The sequence below is a fragment of the Cetorhinus maximus genome, chromosome 4 (genome assembly GCF_964194155.1).
Source record: "Cetorhinus maximus chromosome 4, sCetMax3.hap1.1, whole genome shotgun sequence".
Classification (NCBI taxonomy): Eukaryota; Metazoa; Chordata; class Chondrichthyes; order Lamniformes; family Cetorhinidae; genus Cetorhinus; species Cetorhinus maximus.
Window position 1 is genome coordinate 9735903 of NC_135882.1, and position 15486 is coordinate 9751388.

At 38.4% G+C, this 15486-nt stretch overlaps 1 protein-coding gene across 3 annotated transcripts in view; it reads left to right on the plus strand.

Annotated features, from left to right (window-relative positions):
* Positions 1 to 15486, plus strand: part of atp9b (ATPase phospholipid transporting 9B) — a 272096-nt gene that overhangs the window by 28265 nt on the left and 228345 nt on the right. For all 3 annotated transcript variants that reach the window (XM_078539908.1, XM_078539909.1, XM_078539910.1), the window contains exon 2: positions 9597 to 9770. In XM_078539908.1, the coding sequence (XP_078396034.1) occupies positions 9597 to 9770 (174 nt within the window). The remainder of the gene's footprint in view (positions 1 to 9596; positions 9771 to 15486) is intronic.

Below are 15486 nucleotides of genomic sequence, written 5' to 3' on the forward strand. Positions count from 1 at the left end.
GGATTGTATCCTTTATTGTGAATATCTTCTGGATGCCAGGATTCAGAAGAGTATGATTGAAGCAAAGAAACCTACTTAACAAACATTACAATAGCAGAAGTTGAAAATTCTATTGGTCTCGGGTCAGTTATCTATTTTGTTTTGGGTTCAAATCTGCTGAAAATAGCAGTCAAAAGCCTGAATAACCAAGGGAAAATATATTTATGTAGCTCACTGTCATGCCATAGTGGCAGAAATTGTTCTGCCATAGAGCAAGTTCCAGAATAATAACATTTCTGGAACTATATGGTTTGACATAATGTCCAATTGTTTTTCGCTATAGTTGTAGAACTTCGACCAGAAAAAGCAAATCAAATTCAGGATAACTTGAAATGAATATTTTTGCAAGGACGTGCCTTAATATTGGGCTTGTATTACTTTATCTTTGAATTTCCATGTGGAAAACAACTTTCCAACTTCCTTGGTCCCAAAGAGATTTCTAAATGCACATATATGTCCTGTAACTGATCCTTGTGACTGATTGATTGTCTGAAGACTACTTGGGGAAGCACCTTGGTCAGCAGGTAAGGGGAGCAATGGAGGAAGGTATTGAGATAAATACTCAATTGCCACATGAAACAGAACGTTGGAATGTCAACTCCGACTCATTCAGTGTAGCTACTATATCCCGCAAAAACTAAATGATCCAAATCTTCCTGTTAGATGAATATGCGAAAATCAGTTACTGTATGGGCATGCTTCTACATCTCTTGTGTTGCTCATAAAATATTCCTCCTGGTCTTTATCAACCTGTCCCCAGCCTTTCGCATGGTTGAGCACACCATGCCTTTGCATCTCCACTGTCTTCCAGCTGGGTGGGACTGCACTCAAATGTAACTGCCCATTTGTAGCCAAAGAATCACCTGAAATGACTTCTGTTGTTCTTGGACCATTATTTCTGGGGGCCTGCCTAAGGATCCATTCTTGGTTGCCTTCTACTTTTCATCTACTTGCTGTCCTTTAACAACATCATTGGGAAATGCAGCACCGGTTTCTACATGTACACTGACAACACCCAGCTCCTCCTCACCATCATCTCCCTTGATTCCTTGACTGCCTCATTTGTCAAACTGCTTGTTTGACGTGCAGCACTGGATGCATAGAAATTTCCTCCAACTAAATATTAAGATGACCAAAAGTCTTTGTGCCTCACCACTCACTCCATCCCCTCCCTGGCAATTGTCTGAGACTGAACCAGTCTGTTCACAACCTTGGTGTTACATTTGATATTCAGTCCACATTTGCGCTATCGCTGAGAGCCCTTTTCCCATGTCTGTTAACATTGCTTGACACAATGCCTGTCTCGGTTCATCTGCTGCTGAAACCCTCATCTGTGCCTTTGTTACCTCTAAATTTGCCTATTCCAATGCCCTCCTGGCCCCTTTCCATCTTCCACCCTTCATAAACATGAACTCATGCAAAATTCTGTTAACAATGTCCTAATTTGCACCATTCCTGTTTCACCCATCATCCTCGTGCCCGCTGACCTATGTTAGCCCCTGATTAAGTAACACGACAGTTTTAGAATTTCCATCCCCGTTTTTAAATCCACCATTCACTGATTCCTTCCCCCCCCCACCCGGCAAAAGAAAAACAAAACCTTTGCCTTCTTCCTACCACTAACCTCCTACAACCCTCTCTCTCTAATTCTCCAATTCAGGTTTAGTTGCGCATTACTGATTTTAATTCATCATTGGTATCTGTTCCTTCAGCTGTCTGGACCCTAAGCTCTGAAATTTGCTCCCTTAAACCTCTCCATCTCTTTACTCTCGCTCCTCCTTTAAGACACTCCTTAAAACCCACCTCGACAAAGCATTTGGTTGCCTTTTCTAATATCACCTTGTGGCTCAGTGCCAAATTTTGTTTGACAATGCTCTGTCAAGTGCCTTGGGATGTTCAATGTGCTATATTAATACAAGCTGTTGTTGCTCAAAAAGCATGCTGGGCACATAACTAGCTAATAGCCAGCACATAACTGGCTCATGTAACAATAGTGTCTATCTCAATACCTTCCTCCATTGCTCTTCTTACCTGCTGGCCAGATTACATTTCTACGTTGTCTTCAGACAATTGGTCACATCGGCCAGGAAGGTTTGGATCATTTAGTTTTTCTGGGGTACAGCAGCTACACTGAGTCTGAGTTGACATACCTACATTTTGTTTCATGTGACAATTCTGAGTATCTATCTCAATACTTTCCACCATTGCTCTTTTTACCTGCTGACCAGGTTGCATTCCCAAGTAGTCCAGGCAATCGGTCACATCTGTTTTCAAACACAAACCTACCTTCCTACTAGCTCAGAACTCTCTGAGGTGGGGTTTGAAGGTTGAGGGCTTCCCATGACGTGCAAACTAGAATAAATCTCTTCGTCAGTAGAAGATGTATGCCTCTGCTTTGCTGAAGTTACCACCAAAATTATAATTTAAAAACTGATGCCATGTGCTATTTGGAGCTTTTGAATGACTTCCATCAAGGATGAAAAAGTAGAAGGCACCCTGCGTCCCTGTCTTGGTCTTGCAGCAAGACTACTTCTCTCCCTCCCTCTTTCCCCTTCCCACCCCACCTTCGGCACCCTCCTCCCCACCCGAAATAGCACAGCATACCCCAGTTAAAGGCAGACTGATAGGAGCTGAAAGACGGGTATAAACTCCTTATGTTAGATTTAGCTCCATGTTTTAAACTTCATGTTAGATTTAGCACAAAACAAAATGGGTCAACCAAAATTGCCCCTGCACAACTGCTCTTTCCCCTTCTTGCGAACAGCACCACACATCTAAAGTATGTAATACCACAAAAATATGCACTGAATATTCAAATTCGTTCTATTAATGTATGCGCATATAATGTTCCGCCCACGTGCTGTGAAGGAAAAAGTAATATACTAAGAAAATGAAGAAGTTAATTTCATTCTGTTTCTCAAGGATTGAGTGAAAATTCCATACTTGCAGCTGACTTGATGAGCTTTCATTTTTCTGCTTGAAGAAACTGGGCATCAGAACTAAATGTCACATGTGAGTCAGGCTTTCAGATTTGAATTCAGCTGTTTTGCCTGCAACTAGACCAGCCAATATCTATGGCAGTAAAGGCCTACCACAATGCTATTGTGATGTTCCTTTGCAAGGTTTTCCTGCACGTCTTTAATCATTGTAGCTCTCGATGCTCAATATTGCTGCACAAGTGTATGGAAAAACTAAAGCCTCTCAGCAGTTGGCCATCTGAAGAGTTTTTACTTGGTGGATCACTCTAATATAATTGACAACAAAGCCACTGAGATTTCTTTGTTCATTGGCTCTCAAGATCAGTTGCTCTATAAGTGCAGTTCTTCACAAGTCAGTTTCATAGTTCTTTTTTGCTTTCAGCAGAGAATGCCTTTAACTCTGTGGCGTTGTTCCAGAACAATTGGAGAGGTCAGATTGTACTTATTTAATATTAGTTTCTGTGTATTATGCATTCACATAGAAATAATGTTTTCGATCTTGTACAGCGTTTTGGCAGTTTCCCAAAAATCTAATTTTCATAGTGTGGCTGTTTCTGCAGAAGCACTTCACAGAGCCTGAACAAGGTAAGAGGCCTGTAACAGGTTTGCTTTGCTTATCTTCATTTGGCCTCATAGCTCCTCTTGAAAAGAGAAACAACAAATGCCAGGAATCTGAAATAAAAGTAGATAGTTTATGGAACTGCATCAAGGAATCTCCGTTTGAAGCAGAAGAATCGGAAGATTAGGTTGGATTGCAGACTGATTTCCTGTGTGTTTCCAGCATTCTCTTTTTATTTGAGCTTCATGTCCTTAGCCTTTCGTTTTTCTGTTTCATTCATTTAACAGAGTCATAGTATGGTTACAGCACAGAAGGAGGCCATTCGTCCCATCATGCCTGTGCTGGCTCTGTGCAAGAGCAAGTCTCCCCATCCCCTGCCTTCTCTCCATAACTCTGCAAATTTTTTTTCTTCAGATAATTATCTTAAAGGCACATTCCTTATAATATTAATCAAATTACGAAATCAACTCTTTTTAGATCCCTTTTTTACTTTTTCTTTTCCAAGTGACCTGATCAGGAGGCTTAAAAATTGTTAGCTAGGTCACAGAAAACTGGTTGTGTTATTAAGTTTGAACCTTTATGTGATTATAGTGGGTACGCATTTGGAAATCATCCTCTTAGAATTGGAATTCAATAGACTTTTTCTCTGGAGCATTTGATAACCTCTTCCTTGATAGCATTCCTTTTATTTTGTTGGTACAATTTGAGAGAACCTTCTGTACGAAAAAATCTAGTTTGCTCTAGGCTGGGATTTGCAGAAATTATGAATATTGTCTTACTTTAAGGCCCAGTGCAGACAGTTGAATTTAGCTCCCATTTGCCAGCTTTTGTAGTTCTTTGAGTCAGCTGTTAGAATATGAGAAACAAATTTAGCACTGTTAATTTGGGAGCTGCTTTGTGAATGCTGATCTCTCAGACTCTGAACCAATGAAGTCTCGTATAAAAACAGAAATGAGGACCATAGGAGCAGCCGCTTCTGAGCAGGGAACAGTTGGCGCGAATGCTCCAATTAACCTTCACATTTGCTGAGCTTTGCTGTAATGATTAGCTTCAGTGATTGGGGTTCATGCAGCAAGCTAGTGTGTCTTTCAAAAAAGAACAAACTCTGACACAATTCTCCCCAACCATCATTTGGATCACCACCAACAACCACACTTTTTGTAAGCCATTGACAGAGCTGTTTTCTACTGGCAAGAATGTGATTTACTATATTTTTGGCTGTATGTGGCGCTCCCCCCACCCTGTTCTACTGTGCAACATTTCCCGTATCCCATCTATTTTTAAGATCTCTTATGCTTTTCTGGTTCCTTGAGGATGAATTTTGGGATATTTTCACGTGAGAATTTTTATATAAGGTTTTTAATGAAAATGTTTCCATGTGTGTTTCATTCATGGTAAGGAGAAGCAGACACAAGAACCCTCAGGAAATATTCCATGGAATCTACTTGGTCATTTGCCATGCGCTACCGACAATTGCTGTTTCACAGCTTGAAAGAGCTATTCAAATAAGAGGACAACATGTTCTGTAAATGGGAGAACAGACTGTGACTTTTAGTGCTAAAATGTCTTGTAGAGCCCAGTTAGTTTGCAAGCAGATTTTAATTAGGCAAGTTAAAGCAACTTTTCTTTTTGAAAAAAATTAAACATTTTAAGGGATTTATTTTATTTGAATATATTTGCATGATACAAATATATTCGAATATGGTAATCCTCCGAGAAAATAACATTGGTGTCCTTTTACATGCATTTCCATAAAATATTGAATAATGTTTTTGTAGAAAAATGTGTTAGTTTAGCTTCTATCTGTAGAAGACTGTTTTGGCCAACATTTCATTACACAATTTAACATTTAATCTTCAATTTTTCAGTTTTTCAGACCTGTTGGGCTGCCACTTTTAATACTTTTATTGCAACATTGTGGTTCTAAATGACCTGATTCTAAATGATTGATTCCTATGATACAATATATGGTGCCTGAAAATACTTGTTCATGAAATTCTGTTTTTCGCCTCCTTAGTCTCTCCATTGTTGCCTATTAATTTTCACCTAATTTCTAAGTAATATGCTATATTCAAACAATTCAATAGCTTTTATTTTTGCAAAAAGAAACAGCTTATTAAATCAAGAAGGCGCAGAAAATAAACATTCTGGAAGTAGTATTGCTGTGAAAGCAGCAGTTTTCAGCCAGACCCATAACCCCATGTGTTAGACATGATCAGTCAACCTTTTGATGCTTGCTTGTTGGACCAAAATAATATGAATTGGGTCTTAACTTGTCTTTCTTTACTCATCATATCAGACAAGTGAATTCCTCCATCATAATTTAAGAGTTAAGCTAATGTATCAATGTTTTGAACAAAAAAATGCTCCTGTAATTTTATGGTGCCTTTTACTGTGATTTAACATCTAATATTCAGTGCTCATTGTTCACTAGAGGAGTCAAACCAGCACAGTATAATCCTGAATGTCTCCTCTTACATTCTTTTGCACCCCATTTTCTTCCTGTATAGGACATCAGTCAAGTTTGAACCTTCTCTTGCTTTACACTTAATAGGGCACTCCGGCAGGAGGCAAGGAGAAGTCACTCATGCCTCCCTTCTCCCATTTAGCCTGGGAACATCCAGGCCAACTATGATGCTTCAAATCGAGCTGACCAAGCATTGAACTTGTGACCTTCTAGCACTGAATGGCTTTGTACCACACCTGCAATCTGTGTACCCTCTGAGGAGCTCTGCTGCTATTCAAAAAAATATATAATAATTTAAATCAAGCTGTAAAAAGGAAAATAGCCAGGGAATGATTTTCAGCAGCCTGTGTGGTCTCTTGGCTTTGGGCATTGCCTGTCTATGCCTTTTTGACACATTTGCTTAAAACCAATTCTGGATCAAAATAAGCCTTGTAGATCATTTTTATGTATATAAATTAAATACATGCTGTGAAAATTTTGACTTTAGAAGTTAAATTTTTGGAAGACCAGAACATCATTAATAATCACCATTAATCAGCAACGCATGTTTTATTCAGTACTGTATGTGAATTCACAGAGGATCTTGTATTTTACCAGTAAAGAGGAATTTATAAGTTTCCATTTGTGTCAGCAGCCCTTAACTCATAATCTGGATCTCACCAATGAACAAAGTTGACTGTTTTCACATAGTGAACAAACTACCCTAATTTGCTTGTTCTGTGTATACAATTCTGGTAAAAGGTTGAACTTTTTTATTTATCTATATTCTGAAGTGACACATGTTAAGTGCTGTTTTACATGTGAAGTAACATTTTAGATATTTCTTGCTTTCATTTCCCTGTAGGATTGTTTGAGTTATGAATAACACATCTGAAATAAAATGATTTTATCTGAGTGATGTAGTGTCAGGGTTGATAATGGCTTTCATTGATGGCAGTAATCCTTACAGAACCTGTCCAATGATTCTGTCCTCTGCTTTTCAACACATCCATCACAATACTTCCCTTACATACATGCCTAATAGATTGTGGGTTAGAGTAATGTGAAAATCAGACTTGAATTTAAGCTTACCCAAGCCAGTAGTCATTTCTGCACTTTATACATAAGATGTGCTACTCTATACATTTAATTTCCTTGTACTGGGAAAGAATAAAATCACAGTTTTTTGGTTGACTCAAAAGAAGAACTTGGAACTTAGCAATATAATAATTCTCAAATAGAGGCTAGGAGAGGCAACTGCTTCAACATGAACCAAACATTGCTATATTTTTCTTAAAAGTGATTACATCTGCCGTCTTGATTTCTGATCCAACTGAATTTATAGCCGTTGTGAAACTCAAATCATGTTAAAATCATTGAAGTTACCGATAAATTAATTATTTAATAGGTAGGGATCCCAGCCAGAGATTTCCTCTGTGGTGCCGGAGCTGTGGTTAACAACTCCTATAAATGTGTGTTTTGATTCATGGAATTAAAATGTTTGTCCTCGTTTTGTGGAACTACTAAACCTAATTGTACACTACGGTCATGACATTTAGGCAGAAAGTTTACAACCAGCAATGGTCAGACATGAGCAGTTTCAAAAAAATACAGACAAGATTTTTGTTTTGGTCTTGATGGGCATTGATTGTGCAAAACTGTAACTCCACCTTGGAATGTAGGGTAAAATATCCTGCACAATGTTGGGCGTTTTGCAAAGAGAAGAAATATGTTATTGCTTAAAAAAGATGCAGTAACAACATGAGTGGTATTCGCCACTAATGGGAAGCTGCCGTCAAGCCAAAAAGACGTTCTGCCTACATCACAAATGAGTCATGTGGTATATGAATTTCAGTGCCAGTGTGATGCTAGGTACCTAGGTCGTACATCCCTAAGTCTGGCGGATCTTGTGAAACAGCATATCCCAGCCACTGTTACAATGGGCAAGGTACAGACCGTACCCAACCAGTCCATGCTTGCAAAACTCAAAACACAGTGTCCAACATTAGATGTGATTCCACGATTGGACATTTGCTAAATAATCCTCAGTGCTAAGAATTACGCTGACAACCAATTTAAGATTGTCAGTCGGGCTTGCGTGTACTGGAAGCCAAATATATTAATACACAGGGCCCAGTTCTTTGCAGACAGAAAGATCATGTACTCACATTATGCCTGTTTCAGCTAAAATAAGTGACAGCCATTTGCTGACTCATTCCTCAAGGCAATTCCTTGACCAATCCGGGTCAAGCTTCCTGGTTTAAATTTCAAACAATGCTTGGCAGTTAACTGTCAGTCACCATTAACTGGTGAATTGATAGAGGCATTGTCATGGAGAATGAATCCACTTGCCAACCGATCACTCTCTTCACATACAGTATAAATTGTTGTTTTCTCCTTATCAGGACACTTCGCAAGAATACCAATATGAGTGCCAGACGAAAAGCTTTGACGTCTTTTTTTTTTAAGCAATACTCAGGTTCTTTACAACCAAACAACTAAAGATGTTATTTGCATTTTAAACAGCCTTTCTAAGGTGGTAGGTAACTACTGTATCTGCGAAACTATATTCCTCAGTCTTTGTATCATTGAAGCAATCTATTGCTTCTTTAATTTGCTGCATTATAATGGAAATAAATTCATCATGACATTAAGGCTATTGCAGGACAATGCTGCAGGCCCCAGACGACCCATGCACAGTTCCATGGGAGACCTCTGACCTGGAGGAGGAGAAAAAAAATTACAAGTCAAAAAAATAGAGCTGCTTCAAAGGACCCTAGAATCTTAATGGATTGTTGTAGCATGTTTAAGTAATTTTAGATTTTAAGATCTTTGACTGGCTTGTGGAAATGATGAATTTTTATCCTTGCACACATTTGTGGACGCAGGCATAAGGCACAAAAATGAGGAACATCCTCTTGGATTTTCTTCAGTACTATGTGTTTACCTACGACAAACCTTTTTCAGCAGATCTTTTTGCAGGGAGAAAGCCTTTCTGGATCTGAATGATCATATAATACTGCCACTGATCAATTTCAAATTTTCATTGTTTCAACCAAAGTTTGCAGAACTGTTGAGGATGAGAACTCCATCATCTGAGGTAGGGGGTTGGGGTGATGGTCGGGAATGCAAGAGCATAATCACTTTGAGATTGTCTCTCAGTGCTCCCTTCACTAGCCCCTAGCCGTTCTAGGCTTACTTCAGATTCCTATTACAAGTGATGGCTGAATTATATATTTTTTAGTTAAAGCTTTGTGCCTGTTGGGCAAGTTAGCCATTTTAACTAAAATTTAAAAAAATGCAAGAAATACTCAGGTCAGGCAGCATCTGTTGAGAGAGAAAGAGTTAATGTTTCAGGTCGATGACCTTTCATTGGAAGCCTTAAAGATGAACTCTGCTTCTGTCTGCAGCTGCTGCCTGACCTACTGAGTATTTCCAGTATTTTTGGCTTTTATTTCAAATTTCCAGCACTTGCAAGCCGTTTTAACTGCCAAACAATCCATGGAATGAATTAACATTGCAGGCAATATATATTAATGCTTCTAGCTTAACCTTGTTTTATTTCTGAACACAGATATCAAGTGGAAGATGAGTCATCTAGTTTAGATGAGATGCCATTGATGATGTCAGAAGAAGGTTTTGAAAATGATGAGAGTGACTATCACACATTACCAAGAGCTAGAATTACTCAGAAGAAACGAGGGCTAGGCTGGTTTGTATTCGGTGGATGGAAATTACTTTGTACCAGGTAAAGTCATTCATTCTCTTTTGTTTTTCATCTGCAATGCGAACCACTAATGCAATAAGATACACCCATTGAGCTTTCATTGATTTAACTTGAAAATACTGCATTTAGGTTGTCATCTTGTGTAGCACATCGATGCTTCACTTTGGTGCCCGTGAAATAATCACATGCAGATCTTTCTGACCCCTGGAACTCTCTGTTACAAAGAGGCTCATAGAATATTTGGCAGGCAGGCCAGCCATCCTGGGTTAGAATGATGGAACATAGATATACATTTGAATTTAGTTGAATTTAGGGCCTGGAGCAGAAGAAATCTTTCTACACATGATAGTGAGACTGGAATGGAGTGAATGATTGAGGCAGAGAACATGTCAGTATTTAACAATCAATTTGATATGTGGATCAAGAAATAAGGAGTAGTGGAATAAAGGATGGGGATGTGGGATTAGGACTCGTGTGCAGGATGGATACCATATGGGCCTAACAGCATGTTCCTGTGCTATAATTTGTAGGTAAGACTGATAATCAGGAAATTGGAACAAGAGCAGGCTGGTTTTCAGATTGCTCTTCTAGGGAACACTGGATGGCATGCTAGGAGGGGCAAAGCCATAAAGAGTGCATATGAATTGAAGCCTTACGACTTGTGTAATTTTGGATTTTGCATGTGAACCTCTTGTTTTTCTGTATGTTTAGTTTTGTCTTAAGTGTCAAACATCTATGTTTCAGTATCTCCTGAGTCTTGTACCACTCACTTTGTAATGATTTGGCTACTACGTTGGCTGTAACATGTTCATTGCTTGTGTATATTTTTATATAAGTAGAATTAAATCATAATGTAAATTTGGAGGTTTTTGGTAATTTTTAAAAACCCATTTGATTCTTTCATTGGTATTAATTCAATTGTAAAATGGCTTCATTCTACCTTATCAGTGATTACATAACTTCCTCCCAATGCCAGCAACCTGAGTGGTGTAGAGACCTTGATGCTCTTTTGAATGATTTTTTGCCTTGAATTGATTGAAGTAAAACATGTACTGAATGCTTAACAAAGATTTTTAGTTTAAAAAAACATTTTAATTAGCATATTCTGTTATGTATGGTTGCTGCATTAGAATAATTCTACAACAGTATTTTCATCCATATTTATTGACGACTTTGCTATTAGTAAAGTGTTCATCCATGTTTAAAGGAAATTATCATAAGTCCTGTTTTAAAGTAACTGAGGCTGAATTGCAATGATGCATGAAATATCTTGTTGAATTTGGGCTTTCTGTGTGCATGTGTAACACTATTGGAGTCTCGCACTAGTCCTATGTTGCAGACGCATTTTTGAGGTACTATAGACAATCTTTTATTTCCCTTCTATCCTACTACTCTATCCTACACAGGAGTGGTAGAATAAGCCATTCAGCCCTCTCGCCTGTTCTGCTATTCAGTTGGGTCATGGTTAATCAGTACCTAATCTCCATGCATTTGTTTTTGTTTGATATCCTTTACTTTAATTAATCTATTGATCTCGATCTTAAAATTTTAAGCATTCACAGACTTAAGAGAGTTGGTTCCGGATTTACAGTGCCCTTTGTGGAAATGATGCTTCCTGATTTTATTCTGAACTGGCCTTGCTCTAATTTTAAGATTATGCCCACTTCTCCTGCATCCCTGACCAATAGAAATAGTTTTTTTTCTGTGTCTATCCTAATAAATTCCTTAATCATTTTAATCAACTCGATTAGATCACCCCTCAGCCATCTGAGATCAAGGCAATGCAATTCAGGTTTATGAAAATAAAAACAGAAAATGCTGGAAACACGGAAATCTGGCAGCATCTGTGGAGTGAGAATTCGAATTAACATTTCAGGTCAGTGATCCTTCATCAGAATTAGGAATGCTTAGTGATGAAACAGTTTTAAGCAAGGCAGGGAAAGTGGGGAGCGGTGGAAAGAACAAACGGGGAGGCCTGTGGTGGGGTGGAAGACAGGAGCAATTAAATGACAAAGGCGATGATAGTGTAAGGCAAAATAGATCATAATGGGACAAACCTTGCTTAAAATCTGCTACATCTCTAAGCACTCCCAGTTCTGGCAAAGAGGGACCCAACCTGAAATAAAGTGTTTTTCTTCCTCCACAGATGCTGCCAGACCTGATGAGTATTCCCAGCTTTTAATAGAATCATAGAAAGTTTACACATAGAAAAAGGCCACTTGACCCATTGTGCCTATGCCGGCCTAAAAACGAGCCACCAAACCTAAAACCCTACTTTCCAGCGTTTGGTCTGTTGCCCTGCAGGTTACAGCACTTGAGGTGCATATGCAGACACCTTGTAAATGAGTTGAGGGTTTCTGCCTCTACTACCCTTTCAGGCAGTGAGTTCCAGTCCCCCACGACCCTTATTATTACAAATCATTTGTAAGATTGTTTAAATTTACAGTTTTATTATGTGATCTAATAACTGAACAATTACTTTGCAAGTACAAGGCAGTCACTTGATTTTTTTGGGCTTGGCATAATGGCAATTTGGAGTGAATAAACCATTTAATGTACTCAACTCAGAATTTTGTTATACGATTATTTTCTAATCAAGGTTATTCATTGCCATTGTGATCATAGTTTGAGAATCCCAGGAATTGAAGAAATTGTCTACAATTTTTCGCAAGTAGAACTTCTCTTACTTTTTTGAAAGGTCACCTCTCTCTGGTCTCCTACTTGCATCTCTCTTGTGCTCCCTCTGCCAGTTAAATATTTACATTTGTTGCTCAGTTAGTTTAATTTAAAAGCTGTTATGTTGCAACGTATTCAATTTTTTATATATGTTGTTTGATAACTAGAAATGAGGAGTGGGCCTAGGTGGCATAGATGGGTAGTATGGCCCTTTAATAACGGGACCTTGGGTTTCCAACAAACATAGGACCTTCACATTCCATCATTCTATATAAAATGAATCTAGGCTGCATATTTGTGTTGTAGACCAGGTTCGGAAGGGTGAGCAAGCTAAACAAACATGTAGACCATCTGTGACATTTGACCTGTACTTTTACACACAGTATTGATGTTTTTACAGTGAAAATTCTATGTTGCCACTGGAACAGTCACCTAGAGTTTTCACCCTGGCCTCAACCTGGGAGTTGAACCCAAAAACATGCCCAATCCTGCACCTATTTTGCCGATGTCAAGCTCGGCCCCAATTTTCCTCCAATTTCATTGGAATAAGCCTGATATAAAATGAACATAATTCAGCATAAACAATTGGGGCTTAAGAAAAGTAATGCATTTTTATCATATATTGCTCTTAAGTATGTAAGTTAGAAGTTTCTTCTCACTCAACCATCGTTCATGCACATTTTTAGAAACCTGCAATCTGGGAAACTTCAAAATTTTTAACATGACTTATACTGATGCCATAAAAATTCATTCAAAGAAATGGAAAATTATTTTGTTTCCTGTTGCTTCTGAAAATCTGATTATAATTTGAAGAGCAAGTGAATTGTGGGAAGCCTCTATCAGGCTCTAACTAGGGGGCAAGGACGTTATTATCAGTATGGAGATGGAGGATTCGATGGACTACTGTAAAATATGAAACAAATTTTGCTGTATTGTACTTGTGTACATAACTTGTGAATGTTCCATAATCCTGTTATCTTTTACGCTACTTAATGGATTTCCAGTAGGGTCATGGAATCATGGAGGAAATTCAAGGGTATTTGTGTCTACTTGACTTAGAAAGATTGCAAGCAGTCTGTAAGATGAGTTTAATAAAAAACAGACCTTCCAGACTGTCAGAATTTTAAAAAAGATTGGTAGGTTTATTTTGAAGTGGCTGCTGGCTGCATGATTCTTGTGCTGTAGAGGTTGGTGTTCTTGGATTAAAGATGAGACATTTTGTTAGGTCTAGAGTAAGGAGACTTTTCTACACCTGATCTCTGTACTTAACTAAAGGCAGACACTTGGCTGATATAAGGTGTTACCAATACAAAGTTTATAAGATTATGTTTTGGGACTATTTCTTTAATTAGGGCAAAATGGAGGAACGAAGGGTGTCATGTGACCTGTTCTGAATTTTGCCTGACAACAAGTTTGGGTGCCTTGGTTATTAAAAATTAAAGAAGGGCCCTGATTGATTTACTGGAAAGAAGATGCAAGATGTTCACACCTGTGTGCAAGGGCATCTGTGATGACTCTGGGTAGGCTGTTAGTCTCCAAGTCTTATAGGGTGGTTTTAGGAATATCAGGTTTTGTAAATGGTTATACTTTAAACTGCCTATTTAATTTCAAGATAGAATGGAGTAGAGGATAGCTAATTAGCATTTCTACATGGCCTACATGATTCGCGTTGCTATCAGATGGGCTTTGAGAGGGTAAGAATCCATAGGAAGCCATTGTAGGATTGTGTTGTAAGTTTTCATAAGAAATCCCTGAACTTAAACAGGTCAAAATAAATCTGTGAAAGAGAGCGCAGAGAATGGAGGCAACCAGTCTCTATTATTCACCACTCAGAATGCTGTGGGGACCCGCACTCTGATTGGAGAGACCATGTTTGTGAGGATTTAAACAGGGCTGGAAGATTTGCCTAGCTTTGGCTAGAGGGAATAATGTCCAGGATAACCCTCACTGCAGAAACCAGCTTGGAGATTAGAAGTTATCCAGCTGTAAAAGGAAAAAGCTGTTCAGAGCTGAGAATAGCTTTGCACTGGTTCCTGGTGAATTAAGTGTCCACTTAAAGGACAGAGTAAAGAGTAACCCTGGAGCTTGATTTTCAGTTGTTTAAAATGGGGGAATCTTTTCTTTGCCTTAGATGTTAGTTGCCTATATAATAGTGTTTAGACAATGTTGCTTTTAGTTTGTTTATTCCATTAAAACGTGAGATCTTGTTGTGTGATCCCTCCAATCAGTCACTGGAGATTCAGATATCTTCTGAAAAGTTATTGGCCTCTATGGGGATCGTAACAAAGGTGCCAAAAATCCTAAAGTGTATTGCATCCTCCACGTTGAGCATAATAAAAAAAGGGTTGCTGTGCAGTTGTTCCATACTGGGATTCCTCGCTTCTGAAGTATCCCTGAATCAGCAACAAGGAAATAAGTGACAGTTGTACTTGGCATGGGCGTATTTGTCATCCATAGAATCCAGTGAATAGCTGTCTTGAATTTTTTTTGGATGTTTGTTTCTAGTCTAAATAAATTAATTTGCCACTCCTTTTCATATTTAGTGAAAAAACCAGACTGACAGCCATTAAAAGATTTTTTTTCTGTGTATTATGAATTTATGTTTAAGTTGGAAAGAACAAGATATGTTTGTTGCATCAGAGAAGAGAACTTAATATTGTTTGGGTGTAGACACAAAATATGAATCTTCTGCCCACATTTGGCAGAACTCCTGTCTCTACAGAATTTTGCATTTTCAATTTCAAGAGTTTTGGCATTGCATTACTATTCATTTTTAAGCTTGATTCCTTATGAAAAATTCTGTTCTCCCTGAGTGCATTGTATTCAAATACATATGTTGCTTTAATATTTCCATGCTCAATTTGGACTGTCCCTCTCTGGGGAATTCCCGAACCAATTCCTATCTGCTGTTGATATTAAACATGTTCATTAAAATATTTGAACTGTGACAGTCAGCAGAAGGAGAAATCTGTTGGTTCCTCCTTCTAATTAATAAACATGTTTGGGTTTGCCACTTGTGATGAAACTTATGCTTAGTTTGAAGTTCGGAGGTGGGCAGCTC